General features: G+C 38.0%; 1 protein-coding gene across 1 annotated transcript in view; it reads right to left on the minus strand.

The window, feature by feature from the left end:
- Positions 1–27,264, minus strand: part of ARMC8 (armadillo repeat containing 8) — a gene marked incomplete at its 5' end in the record, with an annotated part of 66,491 nt that overhangs the window by 24,361 nt on the left and 14,866 nt on the right. The window contains 5 exons of the mRNA XM_010015993.1: positions 960–1,040; positions 6,518–6,610; positions 10,938–11,035; positions 11,136–11,278; positions 26,636–26,707. Of these exons, the coding sequence (XP_010014295.1) occupies positions 960–1,040; positions 6,518–6,610; positions 10,938–11,035; positions 11,136–11,278; positions 26,636–26,707 (487 nt within the window). The remainder of the gene's footprint in view (positions 1–959; positions 1,041–6,517; positions 6,611–10,937; positions 11,036–11,135; positions 11,279–26,635; positions 26,708–27,264) is intronic.

Consider the following 27,264-nt stretch of genomic DNA (forward strand, 5'->3'; position numbering starts at 1 on the left):
TTATCAGGAATGTTCTGCATTAGGCAGGAGATCAAAATAAACAAGCACAATTATCTCCTCCAGCCTCAATTAACCAGCAATCAGCCTACTTTCAACAAAATAAAAATGGCATGGTAACATCGAGGTATACTGTATTAGAGATTTTAGTAAAAATAACTCAAGATAAATTCAGATACTTTGAAGTGTTTCTTATTTTCAGAATTACGACATTCATACTTGGGGGGAATAACTGATAGATTCATAAGAAAGTCCATGAACGTTCAACTGCTGTAACATCATAGGATTGGCTTCAGATAGATTTCAAAATTATCTGTATAGCAGACATCTGCTATACAGATAAACCCCAAACTACACAGAAGAGCCTCAGAAAGCATTTTATGCACTCAAACATTTTATTAAGCAATCTACAGCAGAATCCTAAGGCTGTGCTCAGGATTTGAAATTCTGGCCTTAGACTTCAAAAAGCTAGTTGACCCCAGAGGCGGTACTTTCAGATAGTCCAAGATGAACTTGCAAAACATAACAGAGAATGGAGCTGAGACTTAGGAAATTCAATGAGCACAAAACACAGGTAGCTGGTGGCCTCCACACGTTCCACGTCCATGCTTTCACAAGCATGACTTCTGTTTAGGACAGCTCATATTTGTTTCTCTTCAGCTTAATTTCTTTTTCTCAACTATTGTTCAGCAAATTAGACCATATTTATTGGGTTGCCAAGTGACTGTTCTCCTTTGGATCAATGACAGCTAGCTCTCTTTTAATTAATGATGTTTTAACTTCACAGAGCACTCCAATCAGTCTCGTTTTGCTAGAAATCCATACAAGTAAAAACAACTGTTAATCTTGAAATTCATATTATACCTGTTTAGGATTCATATGCACACACATAGTTTTTATAATCCTCATTTGGATTCTTTTCCTAAATACACATAAAACATGGAATAATTTTAATGTCTTACTTTGTAGGAGGTGGAGACTAACAGATGTGCGATATTCTGAACAGCTCCATGGTTAAATAAGATTGTCTGGTGATCTGGACCCTTCAAAGGAAAACATGCAACATGATTTACTTTCTTTAAAGAACATGTAAGAGGTTTCCACTATCTGCAACTTACTGTTAAGTATTAAAGGTAGATTTACTAACATTTACTTTGTAATCAGCTGACATACTAACTTTTTATTTTTAAATGAACAACTACAACAGCATTTGTTCTTTTCCAGTAATCATTTCCACTCTTTTCTTCAATAGGCAATGAAATTAGTTTTCACAACTGCAAAAACTTTAGTTACAGAAAACTTTATAAAAATAGAGTACTTATGTTTCTACTCTTTATATTGGAAACAATTGAAAGCTCCTGATTTTCTCTAAAAATAGTACCAATTATCCCAGTTACTAACATCTTCACTGGTAATATTAAGCATTTTCAACAATTATAACTTCAGAAATGAAGGAATTAATTCTGAAACTGTTTCCTGAATGTGGTAGTGCTTTGAGAACAGATTTACATTTTCCTCCCACGGATTATTTTAGTTTCAAACATATTTACCCATAAACGTAGTCAGCCACCACCCATTTATTGTCTTCAAGATCTACCCTGGCAGTGGCCAATACATCAATATTTTTCCAAGATTGGAAAAGCATCTGGAGTTCAACAGATACTGAACTTTGCAGTAGAAAGATCTCGGAACTTCTGTAGTATGACAAAGCTTGATGAGGTTGGAAAAACCAACACGAAATCTCAGCAGGGCCTGCAACCCTCAACAGTCTCTTGTGAAATCTGATCTGTGACTAATAAACATCTTTTCGGAAGTAGCTTCATGACTCTAGTCATCTTTACATTAAGCACGAGCTACACGCAGTTTAAAACCAGCTTTTAGAACATCACAGCATTAATCATACCTTGATGCATTTTCTTGACTAATGTGCAAGTGAAGAAAGTATCTTCACTCCTTGATCTTTTGTTCAAACCCAGCTGAGTTTATGTGCACATCTAAACACCCTAGTAGGCATGAGTGGTGCTTTATTTTCACATTTGAAAACCAGCTGACATCAGATTCCTCTTATAGTCAAAAGAACATTTTTAGAACATCCCTTACCTCTAAGGAAAAAAAAAGCATAAAATTACTTCAGATGTAACATATCTGGTGCTTTAAGAGATGCTTCAGCTGCTACTGCCACCAAGAGCTTTCTACCAAAAAATGCAATTAAAACAGCATGGTTGAAGTAGGAAAACAACTTACATTGGCACACAGAAGTGGCTGAGGCAATGATTTAAAGCCGCAGCTATGCCAGTGTTGAAGCTGAAGAACAGATATTAAAATACGTGAAAAAAAAGAATGAAATTAAAGTAAAAGAAATCATACTGACCTACACAGTTTTAGTAATTCACAAGTATTAGTGACTTTTCAATGAGATGTAGACAGTAAATTCTGTGCAAACAGGACAAACGCATGTACAGAAGTGACACTTGGGTGTATTCTCATTTGCGTAACCAGATGAACAAGAAAATACCTAAGCTGTACGCAGTGTGTTTGCACACACCAATCCAGCTTCTTTTAACGCACAACCAGGTTGAGCACTAACTCACAAATAGGGACAGCTTCAAATACAAATGTGAAAACTTGAGAATATTATGTATCATTTCCAAGCAGCTCAGGCACCAATTTAATAGCAAGACCTTTCATTTTTACATCTTTTTGCGTATACCAACAGAGTTCCAGGAGCCAGTCCTATTACAGTCATCTTTTACTCCAAATATGATTGAATGACATAATATTTCAGGAATGGAAATTACACTTCTTGCATGACTTTCCACCATAAAATTTTCAAGAAAGCAGTAGGATAGAACAACGTAACAATTAATTCCATCAATGAAATTTTAAAAGCGTATATCTAAATGCAAATGTACCTTGGTTCAGGGGTCCAGCATCAAGCCTAAGATCATATAAGAAAACATTCTCAGAATGGGGCTGGGAGGAAGCTGCTTTGATTACAGGCTGTATCCTGGATCTTTCCCAGACATAAGATTTTAATTTTCAACTGGTGGTGAAATTACTACTCATGCAGAGGTGTCACCACATTCAAATATAAGTTCCAGAACTCTTTTCAAATAACTCAGATGACAACATTTCCCAATGTGTGCCTTATCTTTTTAATTTGACCATTAAAATAGCAAAGCTTTCCTACCCACATCACTTTCTCTGAAAACAAATCAACTGCAATAGAGAGAACCTTAAAAAGTAAATTCTGACTTGTATTTTAGCATACTGTGTACATCAACCTAATTTTTTTATTTGCTTATATGTTGATAGAATCCTGGCTCTGTATGTTAAGAACTTCATCTGCTCCCCCAGTAAATCAACACTTTCCCTCGCTTAGGATGACTCTTCTCCAGGGTCAATGTTTTCCATTAGTTAATTTTAATTAAAGTGCAGTGAGAAGCTATAAAAGTAAGCACTAAAAGCAGAAAACAGCAGCAATACGCTAGGAACCTGAATTAAGGATTTCCTAGCTCAAGAAAACAGGTCTGAGCTTCTCCAGGGAAATTTGAGCAGGCAAGAAAGAAAGAAACCTGAGAAGCCCAACCAAACAAGATTCTGGCAAGGAAGAATAAAAAATGGATGCACAAGATGTAAGCAGAGAACAGTATGCAGGAAAAAGGAGGGCAGAAGCTATGATACATCACTATTAGTTTAATGAATAAATGTACTAAGATGAGGAAAAAGAGAAATGAAAACATCAATACCGCTTATAATATATGCTAAGCCTTACCTAAATACTAAAGATTACAGTAAACTAGTTCTGGAAAAAGTTAGAAAGGTTCTTTCACTCATGGCAATTTGGGGGGAAGTTGAAGTCTTCATTAAAAATGTAGTAAATATTGAAACTTTCAGTATTTCAGTTTTCTTCTTCAAATTATAAGAATATACTTTGCTTATCCATATAAATCAGAAAATCCCCTGCAAATTCTGCTTCACTGTATTAGATGTATTTTGTTATGAGTAATGGTTGGACTTGATGATCTTAAAGGTCTTTTCCAACCTAGTTGATTCTATAATACTATGAAAATACAGTAATTGACCTTGATAATCAGACCTGAAACCCAAGAACCAAACAAAAATGAAAGAGGCCATTTCAGGTGTTTGCTGAACAGCTGCATTAGACTGGGCAAGAGAAATGAGTTCTTGACCAATTTACCATTTGTGATGATCTGTTTACTCAACCTCAAATATTTGTTTTTGCTATGCAGCTAATGTTTATTCTGTAAATGCAACTATTTTCTAATACTCTTCTCTTGTGCATTCATGTTTCTAGGTGTTCACACAATTATCCTTCTCTTCCCAAAAATTTGTAACATTCACTGTAAAATTTGTTCAAGAGATACCTGAGGGGTGGAGGAGGCGGCATTAAAAACCTGAGTGAATACAGTGAGCTCATAAGACCTTCTTTACTCTAGTCCTGTCAAGTGACTGCTACAAGGAAGTAACTCATTTGGAAAAAGATGACAATAACTGTTTTTCATGTTGTATTGATTATATGTAGTTACTCAGCATTTCTCACGCAGCCAACAATACAAAACAGGGTTTATATTGTTACAGAGCTAACTCCTGGATTGTATAAACTGATTTCTATACCACCCTATAAGCAGTCCTGTGTTATTTTTCTTGTAAGCCAACATGGCCCTATTTTTCACCTGTTCCAGCTACTCGGTCTACTAAGGAGACTTTCAAGGGCTTAAGCAGGAGATGCCTCAATGGTGCATTTTTCTTCTTAAAATACCAATTTCTTTTTGGCTGGATGGTCGTGCTCAGAGAGCTGCAGTCAATGGCTCAATGTCCCAGCAGAGACCAGTGACGAGCGGTGTTCCTCAGAGGTCAGTACTGGGACCAGCACCATTTAACATCTTTGTCAGCGACATGGACAGTGAGACTGATGCACCCCCAGCAAGTTTGCTGATGATACCAAGAGCTGTGTGGTGTTGTCAACATGCTGGAAGGAAGGAATGGGGTCCAGAAGGACCTGGACAGGATGGAGAGGTGGGACAATGCAAACCTCATGAAGTTCAACAAGGCCAAGTGCAAGGTCATGCACGTGGGTCAGGGCAATCCTAAGCGCAAGGTCCTGCATGTGGGTCAGGGCAATCCTAAGCGCAAACACAGGCTGGACAGAGACTGGATGGAGCAGCCCTGAGGAGAAGGACTTTGGGGTGTTGGTTGACGAGAAGCTCACCATTACGCATCAGTGTGTGCTTGAAGCCCAGAAACAACCCATGTCCTGGGCTGCACGCCCAGCAGCATGAGCAGCAGGTGGAGGGCAGGGATTCTCCCCCTCTACTGTGCTCTGGGGAGACCCCCCCTGCGGTCCTGTGTCCAGCTCTGGGGCAACAAGAGGGACGTGGAGCTGTTGGAGCAAGTCCAGAGAAGGCCACGGAGAAGCTGCGAGGGCTGGAGCAGCTCTGCTCTAGAGCCAGGCTGAGAGAGGTGGGCTGGTTCAGCCTGAAGAAGAGAAGGCTCCTTAAGGAGAGACCTTAGAGCAGCTCCCAGTGCCTAAAGGGGATGACAAGAAATCTGGAGAGGGGCATTTGACAACTGCATGGAGTGACAGGACAAAGGAGAATGGCTTTAAACTGACAGGGGAGATTGAGACGAGACATTGGGAAAAATGTCTAATTAGTGTAGTCACACTAACTACAGTTTCCAGTCTTTCAAAAAGAGTGCAATTGGATGGCTGTACATAAAGAATAGTGAAGGTAGAGAAAAAAATATTTTTAATGAAGGAATAATTCAGAGTTCCAGAAGACTCATTGTAAGTGATAAGGAAGAAAGAAATTTGAGGCAAATCCTTAAAAATTCATAAATTTTGGACTGTTTTCATTTGTTAGTCTGAGAGATAAATACAATGTATGATCTTTTAAACTGTTTCTAAAAGGGAAAGATGCTGTATAAGTCTGATTTCCTACACTGAATTATTTTGATACAGTTACTGTATAACCCATGGGTACAGTAGCTACCAAAGAAATGCAATACAAAAAGTAGTGGTGTATAGAAACATGGTGGGGGAGAAGGGAGAAGAGACAAAACCCTCTGTGTCTGGAGTGAGCTTACTGCTGTTTTTAAGTTAGTTTACCATACCAAGAGCTTTGCATTATATAGCTGGAATGCACATGTATCTGGAGAAACCTGTAACTGGTAGAACTCAACTAAGAGCATTTTCCTTCCTCTCAACCTACAGCCTTCAAAAACTTACACTGACAACAGTGAGGACTGATACTTGCCCACACTGTTGACTTCATTTAGAAGCCAAAGGTATAAACACACACACAAGAAAAAAAACCCACTTATTCACATATTTCATTTAACTATGTGAACCCCAATGAATCCATCAGCAAATCCAGAGCAGGAACTGTTCAGTCATTACTGCCCTAATGTTCCTGCCACAAAAGGCAGTATCATCTTCCACAGCTTCTTATATGCCAGAAACACAAGTTGCATAAAGAATATTTATTCTCTTTCTTACTTTGCAGCAATGTGAGAAGATCTGACATATGTATTCTTGTGTATATCGAGACCTACTGAGCAGTGCCATGAGGTGGGAGATAACTGTAGCATCCTGGAAACAAGTGAGAAAAGAAAAAGGTATTAACACTGTATTTCAACATAGTTTCTTCACAGTTTGCTACTTAGGAAGAGTACTCAATTCTGCATTCAATGTTCTCCCATCCATTTGCATGGGCACAGGGCAAGACAGTTAAAATAGTACAGGAGAGACACAGGAGAGACTTCAAGGCACAAGTGACGGTTCTGAGCTAAGTCCTCATGTAAAACATAAAACATCAATGCAAGTTAGATATTAAACTGGATTTGTCTCCAGATTCTTTACTTCATAAGAAAACAATGAAAGAATGGGGGGGACTCCAAAAACATACTGACTGCAAATATAGTTACTGAAAGTAATTACTTCAGGAGTTGTGTTAGTTTTTTCTCAGTACAAGTGTGTTTTACTTACCTCTTCATGTCCAAGTAGAAAAAAGCAGGGAGGGGAACAAGGTACCAGACTGCACAATCTATGGCTCACCATAAATTCTGTGGGACTCACTTTCTAACTGAATCACGATTCACTGACTGAGTTTAAGTCAAACATACACAATAGGTGCTATTAGTATGTGTGACACTAATTCCAAATATATCAGCAAAAGAAAATCATTAGTTCCCTTCTAAAAACACATCTGGTTACTTAAGCTTTGTGGTGTATCACGAAATTTTAAAGCTTTTAGTTACTTTTACATCCTGGTAAAATGGCAGCAACTGAAGTGGTATTAAAAGAAATACTGGTCATTTTAGTTTGGAATGGTGGTTAACTAAATTACTTCCATAAGAGAAAGCGTGTTGGACAGAAGAGTTGAAAGACTGTATGAGTCTTCCTTCACAAAGAACTTATGCTGTATTCTCCCTATACAAGCAAGTCATACTCTTTGTTTTACCTGCAGAATGATGAATTGCAACCCTCTGACGAGGGAGAAGTGGATTAAAATTAGAGCAAAATCTTCATGCTCCTCAGCTGCTTTTACAGTAATTAAAGTAGCACCAGCCTGTTTTAACGATTACAGCTTCAGAGATACACAGCTGTTTATGACAAGTTTTATTTCCCAATTACTTAGGAAGTTTCCAACCACACTTTCTTATATTAGCAAAATAAATGTCTCTCTTTCATATACATATATAAAACATAATATAATATAATAGCTTATTTTAGAAAGCTTTGCTGCCAGCAATCCAGCCTTCTTATTCTCCACAGAAAACAATAGGACAACAGGGCCAAGAAACACACTGAGAATAAAAACAACTTGTTTCTACTGCTTGTTTCTCAATAACTTGGAAGGATCAATATGCAACAGCCTCATTTGCCATTTCAACATCCTATAGAGAGATGTCCTGGAGTTCTTCAAGGTCCACCATCCATTGCACACTTATGTGCACAGAAAAAGCAAGGGACAAACTATCCTAAGCAGTATTCTTATGGCCTGGCCAACAGCAGCTCCATCTGATCTACCTTTACACATGGCATATATACAAACACATCTATTTCTCTGGTTTCTTTGCAACTTCGGAACCAGAAGGCCTGCAGAGAATTGGTTTGGTTGCTAGGCAATTCGGAACACTAAATCCACAAGTATGTTGTAATAGCACTGATGGTCACAACCTAAACGGGGTGACTCTTGACTCCCCCGACAGAGGTAAGCCTGCAGTGGTGTATAAATGAAGTGGGTATTGGGTTTAGGGCATATGCCAAGCAGAACAACAAATTTCCATGAGAAACCAAACAGAACCAGCTAACAGGCCAACCTTGTTGTCAAAAAAGCCATGGTACAAAGTCACAGCAGGTCCCAAGACTTCCAGGTGTCTCCTTTGAGTTACAGCAAAACAAGCTGACAATGTACCCAGGATTCCTCAGTGGTTTAACACTTTGAACCCATTAAACCAGATTCTTGTCATCTTATGCATCTTCTGGCAGCTGAAGATAAGTCACAGTACTGTTCAACACAGAATACATATATACATGCTAAGAAGCTTATCAGTGGTAAAATGCATCTTAGACAAAACAATCAAGACGTCAGGAAGGGAGCGGGCAGAGAAAAGAGACACCTCAGGATTCAGAGGCAGTAACAGTTAAAAAAAGGAGCTTCAAAATGCAAGGTGCAAGACCTGAAGTCTGCAGGGAAATCACTGATTATCTCATCTGGCTTATTGAAAAAGTTGCAACTACAAGGATGAAAATGTTGGTCTAAGTTCTTCTTAATGTGGGGAAAGTGGAGTGTCTGCCCTCAATTCTTGATTAGGCCCATAATTACTTCTTTAATTGCAAAGACATCTTCTCAAATGCTGCCTTGTGAAACACAGTTTGCAGCAGTTTCTTACCTTCCAAGAAACAGGAAAAGCACCTTTGCTTTTGAAGGGATCTTCATTCATTACTCTTTAAAGCACGAGTTTGGGTATTCCCACATGAGAAGCAAAAAAGTAGCTAACACACAGAAATAGGACCTTAAGCACAACCATAAAATACTTAACGTTCAGGTGTCCAAATGGAATGGGATACTGGAAAATGGGTATTACAGTTGAAATTAAAACACGGGCACCCTCACCAGATGATCATTTCCTATAGTTATGATTAATTAAGGGACATCACATTTGCCTGAATAATGGAGTAGCAGAGTTCTGATGTCACTGCTATGCAGCAGGGAAATGCAAAGGGTGAAACAGAAAATCCATTATCTTAGGCATATTGTTCCCACAATGTTAGTGGTAATTTATATGCTACCAGTGGTTCTTCCACATTTCTGTACATGCTCTTTCACTTCCTCTCCCTTCAAGATACCAAATCTCTCCTCCAAATAGGGAGGAATTAACAGTCTCATTAAGCACTGAGTCCCAGGAAGAGATATGGATTGTAATGGAGCCAACCATTTTAAGCCTGACTTTGAATGCCGAAAGCAGGAAGATGCCCCTGCAATTATAAAGTCTCCAAGGCCAACTTGCGGGAATCTGCAAGCATAATGGAAGGAACTGAGAAACAAAGAGGAAATTCTCAGATCGCCCATAAGAGGTGCCTTCAGTGGTCATACATTCAATCTGCACTGAGGGCTTCCTTGCTGAGCAATCAAAAAACAACTGGAAAAAGGCAATGCACAGCAGAGGACAAATCTGGCTGATTATCTACACATACTAAATACAAGGGTAAGCTGTGAAGAGCTGCAGGAGGACTTCATGAGATGGACTACCTAGCAGACAAAATTCAGAATAGGTGTATGGTAAAACTGAGTCCATAGAAAACAAGTTTACACACCTATTTCTGCAATGAAAATGTAAATAATTAGAAAAGAAATAGAGAACAAAGCCATTACAGTACTACATAACCACTAGACAAAATCATGAGGATAATCTGTTGAGGACTATTAATACACAAAAATTGTCTCCAGTAATGATAGAGACACCTGAACCACAGAGAAAGTATGAAATCAGAGGCCATCTGTGCCCCTCACTGTAAGCATCAAGTCTTCCTCAGCAAGCAACAGTCATCCCTTTGAGCGGTGGGACTAGAGTGGTTAGCACTGTGGGCTTCCAATTACCCTCAGAAGTTGAACCTGCTCACTGAGATCCAAGCCAGCACACTGCTGCAATGCTACTCTTTTCCTAACAGAGAGAGATTGCTAATACGGTTCACGTGCCACAGCTTTCTTCTTCTCTTACACTGGGACAAAAGAGAAAGGAAAAGAAGAAATCTCCTTCCAACTACGAGATAGTGAGTGAGTTTCAGCAAGGCCTTTTGTGTCCAAGCTGCTAAAAGACAGCCCTACCTTCAGACAGGGCTCCACATCACTGGCTTTGCCCAGTCACCCTAACAAGGTCAGCACCAACAGCCCTATTGCTCACACACTCCAAGGTGAACTTAAGATTATGAGTTCAACTGCTCATATGAGCAACTGTGGAGGACATTTCCTCTATTCCTGTCAGTTTAATGTAAATCACACATATGTTAACGAAAAGCAGAGAAATGTTGAAGATGAATCTTTCCCACACAAACTGCAAAAACAAAGCAAGCACCCTCACACCTGGAGTGGGAAGATAGTGTCAGGTAACATTTTAAGTTTCAGAAACTAACTTTTGCCAATATAGCTGTGATAATGGTATCTGTAAATACCTTTTAGAGACAGTTTTCACTCGTTAAGATTGCACATAAGCCTGAAAATTTTGGTGTGCTACCTTGCTGACCATCTCCTATCATATATTGCTACAAACATTAGGCAAGCTAGAGGTCTTAAACAAAGGTGAGAAATGCTAACACTGTTGGTCAAATAAGTCCTCATTACTACTGCAGACAGCAAGATTTTCACTCCCACCAGGTTTATAGGTTTTAAAAGGATAATCATCTTACAACTTACTGTATATAATAGATCCTCTGGAGTTACAGGACTGATGAAAATAGTACGGAGACATCGCAGGCAAGCTTCAATAAACTTCAAATCTGGCGACAGCAATCCTACAAATACAGACAAAACCTACTATTCAGCTTCATTATCTTCGTTTATTTGAGTACTTTAGGAACATTTATTAACATAGATCCATTAAGGGAAAAGTACCTTGCAATAAGGCTGGGATAATATGGCAGTCTAGTAGGGATTTGACATTATTCTCTGTACCCATTGCGAGGCTTCCAAGGACCACTGCGCATTCTGTTCTCAGTTCTGTGCTGGAGGTTTCTTGCTGAAGCAAATACAGCAACCTGGAAATAGAATTATTTTTAGAGTAAAATTCAGATTAAAAAGAACTTCTATGTCTAGTAAAAAAAAAAAAGTAATATGAATCCTGCTACGTAAAGAAGATGAAGGCTGAACTAAACAGCAAGATGAACACTTTAGTCATGAGAACCTTTTTACACTGTGTGCTCCTACACAGGTTTTACTTGCTATTATGGTACAAAGATACCACACTGGTGGGTCTGGCTTTTCTAAAAAATGCAGTGTCACAGTACTGATATCCGGGATGAAGTCTTTCAGGATACCAGGAAGACCCCAAATTTCAATTAAAGGAAATGAGTCTGCAGTTTGACGTCAACGGGAAAGGGAACCTCATGAATCTCCCCTAACACCTAGTGACATTATTACCGCTAGTGTGATGATTATCTCTGGCAGTGATTCCTTCTGGGTCACGGTTGCAAAATAAATGCCATCATTAAGCACAAGCATGGTGGCTGAGAGAAATCTGAGTTTTGGACACTGAGGAATGATCATATAGGAACACAAAGAAAGCACAGAAAAGTTTCATGTGCAGGGAGGCAGCTGAATTGTAGCTAAACAGGATCACTTCAAGTTTAAAACACGCCTTGCCAAATTCATACCTTGGGTCTCAAACAATTTGGGTTCCTCATACAGCATCAAGATAGGTAGAAGCCCCTTTGAACATACTTCAGATTACATGAGTAGCACCTGAATCAAGCAGAAGTCCCCAATCACTTTCAGTCTAAATGTGAGCCATACAAAGAGTGACCAGATTTCTACTTTGCATCAGCATGGAAGATAATCACTTGAAGATTCACATGGCTTATAAACTGAAGATGAAAACTGTTTAACTAGGGGCTCCCACATTACATACAAGTTTGAACGAAACTGAAACAGGTAAGATGATTTAAGTGGACACAGAGATACAGTTCTCTCCATATATGCAACATACACAGTCACTTTTCTAGATTCACTGAGCTAAAATAGAAATATTCTCATTCTAGTAACACGCTACCCTATCTAGTTTCAAAAGGTCTCCTGTAAAGCCAGGCAACATACTGAAGCCTTCTCTAGGAGCAAAAAGGAGCCACTGATGAAGGGGAGAGTAGTAGTTACTGCGGTAGACAGATCCATGAACAAAATACCCGAAAAACTGACTTCCTAAATCAAAGGGCAAAGGAAAAAGTAACCAGAAACACAATACCAAAATGCAATTTATTTACAAGGGACTGGAAAAGGCCAACCAAGGGAAGTGCAAGCAGCCCCACAACAGGCAATAACAGAGAAGAATATCTTTAACACACATCCCAAGTGTTTCCCACTGCAAGGCAGAAATTGCTTCCACCACATTTGAAACCTAAAGTAAAAGGCCACAGACATCACTATGGCATGCCACTAGAAGAAAGCCATGAGATCAAAGGTCTCCTCAATACCTATAAGCAGCACATTCATTACATAAAAAATTCAGTCTAGCCCAGGCAGCAGACAATTTCCCAAACTCTTGGAGAAGAACAGCAAAATAATCCCCCACTATTCCTTAAGAATTTATTTGGATGAAAAATTTTGTGATTGCAAATCTGCTTTGTTAAACACAGGTTTGACAGCAGCCAGGAAGAAGAGGTACGCTAGTTTCACTCAAAGCATACATGTACCCTTTTTGATCTCATGGTGGAAAAAAGCTCCAAAACATGAAAACATACTGTGAAGATGAAATACGGTTTCTTCCTGAACAAACCAAAACAGTTGAAATACGGCACAAAATCAATGCGTGAGATGCAAGCAATCCCAAACACACAGGTATCTTTTCTCCTTTCAATTTTCTTCAGATTCAAAGGATCAGACTGGCATAGATTTCCAGAATCATTGCTGTTTTCTTTAATCCACTTCTTCCAAAAAACTTACCAAAGGCATCCAGGCTCTTTGTCCCTGCCCATCTGTTTTATCTGAAAGACCACTTATTCCTGATATTTAGAAATCTAATTTTTTTGTAGAAATCGATTCCTGACTAATTTACATTGATTTCATAATGCATGGATATTATCTTTTCATTTGTGTATTTCTTCTCATTTCTTGTTGACATAATGACCCTGAGACACTTTGGCCCCGAGTGGCCACGTGGCTCAGTGGAGCTGATCTGCTGTTCTTCATTGTACCATAGGCCCCTTTAATACTGACCAAGCAAGGTATGTAAAGAAGGCTCAGATTATCAGTTGTTCACACGTTATTTGTACAAACTCACAATTTACCGTACCTATATAATCACCTTCCGGAAAAGGAACAAAAATTACAGCAATTAAATTACATGTTTCTAAAGCTACAAGTTCTGGTATGTATCCTCTGAGGTATCAAGTGCATGATGGTCAGGGTAAAGATCAGTGCTGCTTTTGAAAGGCTACAAAAGCAGTAAAATACATAATCAATGTTATGCAAAATCATCACAAAGGAAAAAAGCATACCATTTCTAATCCAAATGGGACAGAATTACCCTGCATTACTATTACTTCTTCATAGGCAGCTGGTTTTGTTAAGGATAGACAGGAAGCAGAAACTTCTTTGATCATGTACAAATACACTGGCTAGAATTCATCCTTGAAAAGGTGTTAGATTTTTTTCTGGACACTGAGCTATATGGAAATTGCAATCTCACCTACTTCTCTAACTCGGAGTGACATTTGCCAATTATCACGAAAAATCCATTAATGTAAAAAATAATTTGACAAGAATTACCACGAACAGATCAGAAGAGAAACTCAGTTACTGGAGTAACATGTACAGCTGTTTTAACACCAAACACTTGACATTTCTTGACCCTTTTAACTTACACACACACGTTTTGTAAGCTAATGCTACAGAACACTTCCCAAGTTCTATTCCTAACTCTACTCCTAGAAACAGTTATGGATCTTCTATAATCTGTATCACTTTACTTCACAGTAAAATTTAAACTTCCCCCCCAATATTTAAAAAGCAAGCTGAAAGATTTGACTTTAAAGAGACAGCAATTTAGAAAACATACTGACAACCACCCATACCAGTGAAGAACAGAAATCAGCAACAGCATACATACAGTCTTTCATCTCTGCATGAGGAGTAAAAAATAAAAAGGTTTAAGACTGTTACTAAAATTATTTAGCTTCAGGTGTAAGCAGGATATTAAAAGTTACGGTTTAAGTTTTTAAAAAAGTTTCTTTTTACAATTATTTTAACTGATACTGTGTGTGATTATCATAATTTTATTACAACTTAAGGCACACTTGATTCCTACTCTTTTCACTATGCTTTCTCTGTCTGCTGAGATCTATGAAGTCCTGGAAACCTGCTCCAAGGTGCATCTTCCCTGTGCAGATCACACCAATAACAATTCTGGTTATTAGGGACTTCAATAAATAACCTCTTCCTCTTATGCAGAAACGTTCAGTCATAGAATCATAGAATTATTTAAGTTGGAAAAGACAAATATTTAAGATCTTCGAGTTGAACTGTTAACCCAGCACTACCAAGTCCATCACTAAACTGTGTTTTTTAAATACCATCAGGGGTGGTGACTCCACCACTTCCCTGGGCAGCCTGTTCCAATGCTTAATAAACCTTTCAGTAAAGACATTGTTCAGTCTAAACCTCCCCTGGCACAACTTGAGGCCATTTCCTCTTGTTCTATCACTTGTTACTTGGGAGAAGAGACTGACCTCCACCTCACCACAACCTCTTTTCAGGTAGTTGTAGAGAGCAATAAGATCCCCCTGAGCCTCCTCATCCTCAGACTAAACCAATCCCAGTTCTCTCAGGTGCTCCTCATACGACATGTTCTAAAGCCTGCACCAGCTTCACTGCCCTCCTTTGGGCATGCTCCAGCACCTCAATACCACGTCCTAAAACTATTTTCTTTTTTTTTTTTCTTTTTTTAAAGGGATTTTTGGAAAGTCCAAAAGCACCCTAAAATTCTGAAGGTTGTTCTCTTCCAAAAAAATTAATTGCTATTTTCTTTCCTGTTAACACTCTGCACTTGGAACAGATGTTGCAGCTATGTTAATGTTAAAGAGTGAAAATGAAATACGCCAAGTATAATCTATAGTCTGTGTGCTTAAAATAGAAATACTTAACTAAGCCTTATAATTAGTGAAGATGAAAATTTAAGTTCAGATTTTACATACAATACATTCTGGAACTATTAATAATATCTTTTCTATATCTTCAAAATACACTTGTGTTTCAGATTATGTTTTCCACTGAGCTAGATATCCATATAACTGTAAAATTATAAAAAGTTGAGTGAAAAGAACCCATATAATTGATAAAGATGAAACTATCCATTAATAAACTACTGTTAAACATTAAAGACAAAGACCACATCCTTCTATTGTCAAAAGGAACACAGGGATAGCATACTAACGTACATCCTGGACTGGTCTGTTGTTTCCAAGGGTCTAACATCGACAAATTCAGCAAAGATGTTTGTAATTCACTCCTCCGATGTCAATATTAAAATGATAAAGTAGGAAAATGTCGTGTTCACGCAGGGGATAAAAGGGAAGGTCACCATTTGGATTTTTGAAATTTAAAACATATTACTAAGGTAATTGTTCCTTGTCCACATTTTTAAGAACATGATGCCCCTGCTTAACCTGGATCACTTACCTCCCACATGACCCCCTAATCAAGCCAGACTTCTACCAAACCTGCAGAAATACTGGAACAAGGCTCTGCCAGAACCACCATAGCTCATTTTTGTAGAGCCTGAGCACTTCAGGAAGAATCAAAAGAACAGGTATTACAGAATAGCGAAAAGGTACTCATGTTCTTGTTGACTCAGTTTTCAGACTGTGATCCCACAGTAAAGCTCATTACAATGAGAAACAAAATGAAATAAAGTTAATGGAAAGATCTTGCAACATCTTCATTAACATTAATCCAGTGTTTGAGGCTAAGTAGTTTAAAACGCAATATTTGGACTTTTGCAATCTTCTAGAAGGCTTTCCTATGATATTTTCCTCTACTATTTACATATAATACAATTTCTTCCATTTGTCCCTGCAATTCTAAAAGCAATTAACTGATTAAGGCCTCTTTCTCAGATGTCAGTAATGGTATCCAGGCAATTGTATCTAAATGAGGCAGGACAGTAAATCCATCCAGAGAGATTCTTCAATTAACTCCATGAACAACTATGCTTAGAAACCAAAAATAAGGTCAGCTGGAGGCATGATGTATTCTGAACAACTAACTGGGATTCATCTTGGAAAAGTACACAGTATTCTAGGTAAAGTAGAAAACTTTTAAGGAATGTAGTTGCTGAACAAATGGGAACTACTGTGGCTTGGCAAGAAAGATAAACAGTTCAGATCTGCCTTTCTTTTAAAGATTGAGACAGATGTGGTGCATCCATGCTGTGCACTGTAAGACAGACTCATAAGATTTAGACCTCATCAATCCAGTGTGAACACAGACCTCACAGTTAGCTAAAAATAACAGAAATTTACTCTTTGACATTCCATCCCACTCACAAGTTGTCACAAAAATCTCTGCAGTTCTTAAAACACCTGCGAAGGAGATGAAACTCAGCATTTCATCAAGCCCCATAATCAGGCATGTAGAAAAAGAGCTCAGGGTGACAGTTCCAAGTTACAGTACCAAGAATCTTATGATGCCTTATATCAAAGTATATTAATAAATAAGAGCTGTAATTCAAATCACAATTATCTGAATATTTATTACTAGTCCCTCCACAAAACAAATGAATGCACTATGTGCTGCAATGATCATGATTTCTTCTTACTCTACCCTGGAAGATGCTTGTCTTTTAGTCCACTGCCAAAAGGCCTGAAAAATATACAATGGTAACATGAGAAGGATAAACAGATGAAAGTACAACTGAGGCATATTATTTTGTGTTAGCTTACAGAATACTGAATAAGGAGTTAATACATACAGAGGTTGACCTCCAAACACATGGGAAGTCCCAGTATTGATCACAAACTGTGAAGTATAAGAATAGGTCAAACAAGATAGGACAATGCACAGACTTTATTAAAACTGCTCCTTTCAATGCATTTTAAGAATTGCTTTTCAAACAGTGTAACAGAAAGCAACCACTGGCCACAGAATTTTCCAAAGCAAGAACTAAGTATCATTTTAAAAGTACACAGAATAATTTCTGTAAAATACCTGAACTGACAAAACGATGTTGTGGATTCTTACATATTAGGACTCAAAAATATGAGCACTTTTTATGACTGTTAGTCAAACAAACGTATCCCAAACTGAGATGTCACATTCTCACTTCCAGAAGCGACAACTTAATTCAAAAATCTCCAGAAGTAGGAGCCAAGAGACTTGGGTTAACTCTACTACCAACCTACAAAGCAAACGGCTTCTGAAGAATTTCATACAAAGCAAATAGTACCTATCATTTAAAAAAGAAGCCAAGTTAAGAAAATTAATGGCAGGACTCAGTCTTGAGCTATACTATTGAAAATGTTCTGACTACTTAAACATCTGTAAAGGAAACAGTAACACTAACAGTCCCCTCTTCATATGGATGAGAGAGAAAAACACCCTTCTACTTCTACAGTACTGCAGTGGTGCAAGCAGTAGGGAAGTCAGTTGCAAAGAACTCTTTTTCCTTTAGGAACAAGACAAGGAGTCTCATCTTACAGCTCCAGTAATTTATTCTAATGCTTAATCTTATTTTTCTTCACTTAACTAAATTCAGTGTTGGAGCACTACAATATCTACTGAGCTGTAAACTCAGTCTGAAGTAAAGCTGTCTGAATTAAAAAAGAAACAAAACAGTATGTAAGAGTAAATAAGGACTACTATCAAATTTTTCCTCACCTCTCTAATGATCAATTTCATCAGAAAATAACTCTTGCTACTCTCCACTGAGCTCTTGCAGTCTGATTCACCTTTTTATAACATGAATGTTTTCATTCAGCAGGTAACACTCTGCACCCCAAGGTGCTACCAGCTCTCTGAAGTTGTTCACATGCACACACTTTTAGAGTAACTTGGAGGAGAATGAAGTTGATACAGTGCAACTCCTCCTTTCTGTTACTAGATAAAAAAACCCTCACATACAAGTGCATTAACACTGTCCGTATGAGCTAAATTACTCTATTTCTACCTTCAAGAGAACTCTAGATGCCATTTAGCAAAAACTAAATACATTCTTTCTTCGCAGCCATTTATACTAGAATATGAGACCAACACACAGCCCCTGAAGCCCAACTGAGCTTAAATTTACACTAACAACACTCAAAGCTTTTTAACTTACAGCAAATTACACTGACTCAATTTAGTATTATTTTAAAGCGTGTCACAGGCTCAAATATTTTACTACATCAGCTGCCTTCACCAAAGTAAGACTGTTTTTGAGATGATACAAGCTTTATAATAGGCACTATATAAAGCAACATCTTCATCCAGTCTTGCTTCAAGCATCCTACCACTCTGCTCAAGACTGATGTCTTGTAAGTTCATCATTGAACTATTCATTCCATTTACCTTTATAAACCACCAACATGCAAACTTTATTCTAAGTCTTCTAGAAGTTACTGCATGGAAATATTCTGTCTTAAAACATCAGTGAATCAGCCAGCCTATGACCACCATCTGAAAAACTACTGTTCATTTAGATAAACCCATTTTAAAAGGCTTTTGTCTGAGAATGCTAGGCAATTTTAAAGCATAAAATAACTTATGTTTTGACTTCCCATTCAGCTGCATTTTGAAATTCTCCTGGCTATTCTACACTTCCACTCTGGTACCACCACCCTGCACATGAAAGAGGATGTCAAGAATATGTTTTTGAACTCTTTTTTACATATTTGATTCTTACAGCTCCTTAGGAACAGATACCACGAGATATTCTAAAGCTACCTTTTACATGAGGATTTTAAACCTGAAACTTGAAGTTCTTAAAAAACAAACTAACAAACAACCAAACAAACAAACAAAAACACCACCCCCCAAAAAACCAAAACAAAACAAAAAAAACCCAAACGACACTTTAAAAGGTGCCATTAGAACTAGAGTTTATATTAACAACTTCATTTTGCTAACAGAATAGGCACTTAAGCGATAGAGGGCTGCACAGCTTTTAAACAAAACCAGCTCTAATCCAATTCTGCTGACTGCAAATATTTGCCTTGACTCACATGTACTTCATAGCTGAATTAGAATACCTTGCTCCAGTTATATATAACCCTCATGGTGAGGGTTATTCCTCACAAAGAGACGTGTAATTATGTAAACAAGCTCTCACTTGCTTTGAAGAAAAAAGCAAGGACAACCACAGGAGGCCTATTAAGGCCTCTGCTCTCCAAGTCTTTCACCACTCTAGAGCAAAAGGAAGCCTTTTATCAGCAATGCAGATGAAGCTCCTTCATGTAAACACACAAACCACTAGTTTTGGGTGCAGATCCCTACCTTACGGAGTCCATGACACCAAAAAAATCCAATTTTAAAGTCAAGTGCAGCCAAGAATAGGACAAGATGTCAGGAAAACAATGGTGCCTTGTCCTCAGAAGAATATCCAAGAAGTCTGGACAGATCACTGTGAAATCAACTTGGCTTTTCACCTGCACCTTTACTTAACACTGCCTTGGTCAGAGTCACCAAAGGCATCTTCATTAGTGGAACAGTGTCCTAATCCCAAGGCAACAGAAAGAGGAGATGCACAAAAGCTGCACTTCCACCAACAGAAGTTTTCACAAGAAAGGAGTTGCTACTGAGCACTGAGAGACAAGATTACTCCAGAAATACTAATTTTAGAGAAGACACACGCCAAAGCAAAAACAAAGAAAAAGCTCAAACCACAGGCATGAAGCTTGAAGGCCCATCTGAACCTAAATCATCACCTCAGCAGATAATGTTTGAAATGGAAGGTAGCATCAGGACAACAAAGTGCTAGCATGTTGCATATTTGGCAACACTTCTCTAAGAAATAAACCTCCACCTGCAAAAAAACCCAACTCCATCTCATGTCCATGCTGTTATCCTAATGGTTTCCCACTGAAACAGACCAAGTTGAAAAGGTACCAAACACTTGAAGGCAAGCTGGAGATCAGAACTGGAGTAGATCCTAGTATTTCTGGCTTTGGACACAATCTTGCCCAAAACTAATTTATAAAAGATATAACAAGCTAAGAAGAGCAAAATTATTTCCTTTATCACTAAGCACACCAGGTCTCTCTTCTGGAGAAGAGATGATACACAACACATGTTTCTCTGCAGTTAAGAGACATATTGTGCCAAAACAATTCATATAATAATTACTGATAGGCCTATGGCTTTGTTAGACAATGAAACCAACTCTTTGTTAGAAATACTAGTTTTCAGTTTTAAAACATGTTTGTTCCCTTCAGTATCAATTGACCAAGGGAAACTTAGCAGATTCCTAGCCTTCTGTAAACTGCAGTTTCACTACCCTAAAAAGAGACTTTGATCCCTTTATTGGTAAGTACTTAAAATCTAGGGAAAAAGAGTTAGAAAACCCAAATCTCACATTCAAAATCAACATAGATTTGTTGGAGATTAACTTATTTATGCCATTTTTGTTCCTCCAAGCTTGATTTCTGAACACTATCCATTCCTGTTAGAAACAAAGATCCTACCACACATATTAAGACAGGTTATCCGGCATATAAAAGTCCTTGAAATAGTTCAGCAGCTTTACTGCCCCAGGTACAAAGAACAAAAAGTCATGCCAGATCTATGCAAGTTCACTCCTGATCCACTACTGTGCTGTTCCTTCTTTACTGAAGTTCAGCATCAGGTCCATGGAGCAGTGCATACCTCCAAAGGTGGTTTAGACAATCAGTTTAAAACCATTTTGGGATAGCACTAGGTTCAATACTGCTATGTCTAATCCTAACAAGACAGTAATAAAAGAAATTTGCATGACCACATACACCAAGTACAACATATATTTGCACAAATATATCTTTCATGTATAATCTTGGCATATAAAGTTATAAATTAAGAAATTAAAGCTTTCATTAAAACCATACCCTCATTCATATGGGAAAGTTTTCCTAAAGATGGATTTTAGAGCGCAATACTCCTAGGCAAATACTAACACATTCTGTCTGTACAGGAGATGTTCTGTCAAGCAGATACTTGCAGTCCTAAACTTAAAGGGTGGCCAGTCCTTTAGGAGTAGCATTATAACAAGACACTAATTTAAACAACTTCTAGAGCAAGTGCCTGAATTCAAAGCTAACCCTAAGGAAAAACTAGACATATAAAGGCAATTCTTCATTAAATCAAATTACAGAATCAAAGAATAGATGATTGGAAGTGATCTTTGGAGGTCATCTAGTTCAACCCACTGCTCAAAGCAGGATCAGCTAGAGCATGTGGCTCAGTATGCCAGCCATGAAGACAAGCTTTCCAGGACACAAACTAAGAGACATACTTTCTTGGTGTTAAGACTAAAATTGTACTTACTATATGCACAAGCCTCTTTTTTCCTAAATACCCAAACATAAGGAGCTTCTTGCTTATCTTCTGCTTAAACAGTAAATTAATTGTTCAACTAATAACATTATCTGACATGTATCTGACTAACTCCAAGAAAAGCTGAAATCAACAGTGTGGTTTTTCACCCTGCACTCCTGCAACTGATCTCACAACAGTCAGCATCCCAGCATAAAAATATTCCATATGTAAGGATGCTCTTCTGCTAAGCTCCATGCAGGATCAAGTACTAATATAGCATGGGTCAGTATGAATTTATAATACCATCCATTTAAACATATAATTGATTGGGATACTTGTGAGCTATGCAAATCCATCCTAAGTTTTCTTTTTAAGTCTCAAAACAAAAGTAACACACACACAAACATTTCAAATGCTATCAGAGATATGCAATTTCCTCTACTTACTTACCAGCCCATCAGTTTTAAGTTTTCCAGTATTTGCCAGCCAATACTGGACGCAAAGATTTTCCTTACAGGTACTTTTCTTGTGTTTAATGTAGACATTAGCCTATATAAAATCCTTTTCCTTAGCTGACAGACTGGGATCTAACAGAACCTGCTAGTTAATAGACATCATCTTAGTGGGTTACACAGCTATCAAAGCAGCAGTCTAATTTTTTGTTAAACTTTAAAAGAACACTGCCTGGAGGAATTTGATCATGTTTAACAAAAAACTGAAATGTCACATTTCATGAATGTCCATGTTGATGTGTTCATGGCCCAAGAAACAAGTTAAAACCTCAACATTTTTACTAGCTTTCAGTACCGCACAACCCTTGTAGCATACTTGCACGTGCTTTGCAGAACTCAAACTTCAAAAGAAGGAATAGGTAAGAGTTCATCAGCTGTTCTACATGTCATTTAAAATGTGTGCCAAATAAGTAAGTAAATAGATAGATAAATAATAAATGAAAGCCACAACAACAGTTAAACAGAATCCCTAATAGATCACCTAGGAAAAGGTGAAAATTAACTGTATAAAGGTTTTTGAGGTGCACCTACCTAGAGACAGGCATTTAGCTTTGGGGAGAAGTACACTACCACATTACAGCTCCAAACAACTGACTTTATGCCTTAAGACTCTGGAGAACAATCAGCTGGAAGTTAGAAAATCGTTTTTGGTAAGTGACAAGAATGATTTAGTGTTTTTATTAAATGACTTGGATGGTTAAGTTGAAGATTTGATTTAAAAAAACTCTGTATTCATTTTGGAGCACAGGAATAACGGAAGCTCTTAATGAGAAACTCGCTCTGAAGTGAATTAGACTTTAAATACTAAACTCTCAGTAATAATTAGATAAGCAATAACTTGATTCAGCGAACACTTCTGACATAATAGTATAGGTCAGAGCTTTAACAGGTCACCACGATGTACAGGAAGACAAAGCTATGTTCTGATGACTGGAACTTAATGCTGCCTTCTCTACGCTCCGCCATCTACCAGATGAAGGAAGAGGAAGAGAGGAAATATGTCACAAGCTTGAAAGAGCCAACTGTTGACTGTATTACAACCACTGAATGCCATCTCTTTCAGGCTACCAGAAAGTAAACCGCAGACTTGCAAAACAGTTATCGAGAACTTGTATGTTCATTTCATGGAATGTTTTTCTGTTCCAATTCCATCTCTATAAGCCAGAGGCTTTAGGCTATTCACTGCAGAATTCGGAAACAGCTGCAGAGCAGTAACTTTTGCCTACAACAGAACTTAACCTACTCACTAGTTCAATGCCCTTAAAATGTAGCTGATGTGCAGTTCATGGGAAAGCTTACAAAGAAGACCTCAAGGTACCACAGAGCAGGGAGGTAAAGACTACTTAGCTTCTGAAGTAATGTCAAAGAATGGAAAGACTTCTGAGTAGTCCTGGTAACCACTTCAGTGAGAATCTGTAGTTCCTTCTGTATTCCTCTATGCCTTAGCTGTTACTAAGTGGCAATGAATATGGTGACATTTCTAGCCTTTATTATGAACTCCACCAGAAAGGGCCTTCAATTACAATTCAGATGATTGGGAGCCAGCAGCACTACAGACTAACTGCTACTAAATGAATGTTGTCTCATTAAGTCAGGAGGCCTATCAAGACCACTTCAAAAAGAACAATTTACATTTGAGCTGAGGACTCAATCATCTTCCTGAGATTTAAGAGGCAAGAGCAACTGAGAAAAAGCTTCAATTACTGATCTTGTATTCTGAAGAGGTTTCCGAGTATGTTGATAGGTGTAAGAGTGGCAGTATTTGTTCTTAAACAAACTGCCAAGTGAACAAGCACAGCAACAATTAGTATGGACGTCCTCATTCTCTGCTAGCTCTGACGTAGAGCAGAAGGGAAAAAGAAAAACCCTAGAAAACTGAAGGACAATACAAGTAGTAAACCATTTTAGGCAAGGCTATTTTTGTCTTGCCACTGAAAGAACTTGGTATATCAGGGCATTAAAACACCTGTTTTCACCCTGAACTTCAGAAATTTCCTTTTCTGGGATTGCTACTAAAAAATTAACAATTTCAAAAAGTAGAATTTCTGCAGTCCTGACAGAGGTGCCCAAGGTCAGCGTTTCCTGAGACTGTAAAGGAGTATTCTGTATTTCTTCCTTGTTACTCTTACTCTGTAGCAAGGAAGAAATACAGAAAATAGTTTCTTAAGAAACAAAATCCACATACAGGCTGTTGCATTTATATTCTTAACATCCAGGACTATGTTTGTGTAGCCATCTGTACAGTTCATAACAATTCTTAAGTCCTCTTTCTAGGCCACTGGCCTAGAAATGACATGAGATTCAGCCATACTTTTCTGGCATTTTCTTCCTGTATGGAGATCTTGAAAGGACTTTGCATTTCTTTCCAACCAAGCAGCAGTCGGCTATTTTAAAATAGGGCTACTTCATACCTACCAGTAGTATTTCACCCAATTTCAACAAGATACTTCCTAGACTTGTTTCCAGACCCCATATGAGTCTGTTCTAATATCTGAACAAACTGTTTTCTTTTCCACTAAGTGACAGAAATCTGAAGGGGTTCTTTGGATCTAAAGGGTCTCTTCTGAAAGCTTGCTGGAGAAATACTTTGGGAAGAAGAGAGAAGCAAGAAACAAGTAAACAAGAAGTTGAGCTACAGGACAAAGCAGCAGAATTCTAACAATCCCCATGCCATTTACAGAAAAGAGTCAACTTCCCTTGGGAGACTGAAATCTAACACTGTGAAAAGAAAACTGTTCTCATTAACTTTGCAGAAGAGACTTAAAACGCTACCGCGCTCACTCCTATTCTTACTGAGGGAAAGGTTTGACTTTACAGATTGGAATTCCAAAGGTTCCCATACTCTAAGGGCTTCAGAGGCCATTTCACGAATTATAAAGTGTGTCCAAAGCACCAATGAATTCCTACCTTGTTAGAACAACAAAAGGAGTTCCCTAATCTATAATCTAAGCCTGACTGCAACACGCTTTCAGAAACATACTTGGGGGTAGATGATGCCACTTAATTTTTAGCCAGTGAGAACGGTCTTTTCTCACAATAACCCAGCCAATTTACCATCATTTACACCTCCAGTCTGAAAAGCCTTGGCATTAGAATTCCTTCCATTTCAAGATAACTTGTACTGCAGTGAGGACAGGCATGATAGTTTAGCCTTAAGATTTTCCAAATCCAGTCATTTATTTGCAGTTATAGATTAACAATATGATTTACTTTGACAGCCAGAAGGCATTAACAACAGGAAAAAAAACCACAGAACTTCTGGATTTTCATTACTGGGCACAGAACAAGTAACAGCAGAAAGCAGGATAACTGAAAGAACACAAAGTCCTACAAAACTTAAGAACAGGCAGATTCTAGATTTGGAAGCTGGAGATCTGTCACCTTTAAAATGGGAACCACAAGAATCAAAAATAGTTGCAAGAATTCCTTACAGCCTGTTAATGAAAAAAAATCTCTTAAACTTTGCATAATCAACAATGTCCACTTTGATCTTTTCCTCTCATGTGAAGTCTTCTCTTCACCTGTTTATATTTGGTCAAAACAGAACATAATTCAGCAGGTTTTGTAGAGGGGGTTTCCCCACAGCTAATCCCTAGAGAACTTTAAGGACAAGCCTTGATACAAACTCAATCTGTAAATAAGAAGATATTCCCTGCAAATAAAATGCATTTTTAACAAGCCAGAAAAAGCTTTCTGAAGCAGGACAGTTTGGAATCTAGTTGCCATTTAAGCAAATGGATCACAGGGGGTCTCATACTCCTAGCACTAGTACAGTGCTCAATGTTTTCCTTCTCCATTGCTGCAAATTGTTGGGTGAAAGAAGCCTGGAGGAGGTGTGAAATGAAAGCTGTATTGAGCTATCCAGTAGCTAATGTTACCTGTTAAATTTGTACTAGTGGAATCAGGATCCAAAAAATGTTAACATCAGCTGAAGCAGTAATTCAGCAATAAAGTATGATCAGTGGTTTTTAGTCCACTGAAGCAGGTGGAAAAGATGAGTAAATTATCTCAGATGGCTTTTAGTATTTTTAAATTATTGTTTAACATAACCTTACACAGTTTCACTTGTGAACTCACCAGGCAATTGGCTAAAGAACAGGATTAAGATACAACCACTTTCATCCATCATTAATATCCATGTCAGAAATCAGATTTCATTCCTGAGCTGAAAAAACTTTAATAAAAATCACCAAGACTACTTTACAGAATTCTATGAAATTCTAAACTAAAAGCATTACTCAACAGCTTGTTCTGTAATACACGAGTTCAACATTTCAAGTCTCTCTCAGTTACATTAAAGAAAGTATGCAGTCAACTACAATCAAAGTTAAAACAAAAAAGTGCCTGTGATCTAAGGATCATTATTCCAGATCTGTTGTGAATCAGTGAAAAGGAGAGTAGCAAAGGACATACCTTGGAACTGCTCCCAAAACAATCAAGTTGGCTTTTTGTTTGTTGTTTCCAATTACAGCATTTTTCATATCTCTGTAAATCCAGAAAGAAAAACAAACCCTGGTAAATTATGCTGAGGTACTGAGGGCTTAATCTATAGAATTTACTATTTCCATGAAGGCTTATCAAGTAGTCTTCCACATGTCCATGCTGCACCTACAGGACTGGGGAGTGCTTTAGGACAGAGTTTCCACAGCTCACACATAAATAACCCAGAGCTCTGGGATTCCATTACATCCCAGTTTAGGCAAGTAAGCAAAACCCCAAACTCTCTCACATGCACACCAGACATGAAGAAGTCTCATTATTGAGGAAAACTAGATATACTGGTTCTTTGTGCCCATACATTCAACTAGACTTCCAAAATAAAACCCCCACTATCGGTTGGGAAATCAGGTGTTGGTAATTTAACATATCAACTGAACATTCTAGTGGGTGCAGGAAAAAAGCTGGAAATAAATAAATTTAAGGAAAAAAGGGGGTGGGGGAGGGAGAAGAAAAGAAATAAGGAACTATCACCAGTCTCCAGAGACCAGGCTTTCACTCTCCTCTTCACCATAGGCTTCCTTTTATGAATTTCAGCAGAGCAG

This window comes from Nestor notabilis, unplaced genomic scaffold (genome assembly GCF_000696875.1).
Source record: "Nestor notabilis isolate BGI_N333 unplaced genomic scaffold, ASM69687v1 scaffold16136, whole genome shotgun sequence".
Classification (NCBI taxonomy): domain Eukaryota; kingdom Metazoa; phylum Chordata; class Aves; order Psittaciformes; family Psittacidae; genus Nestor; species Nestor notabilis.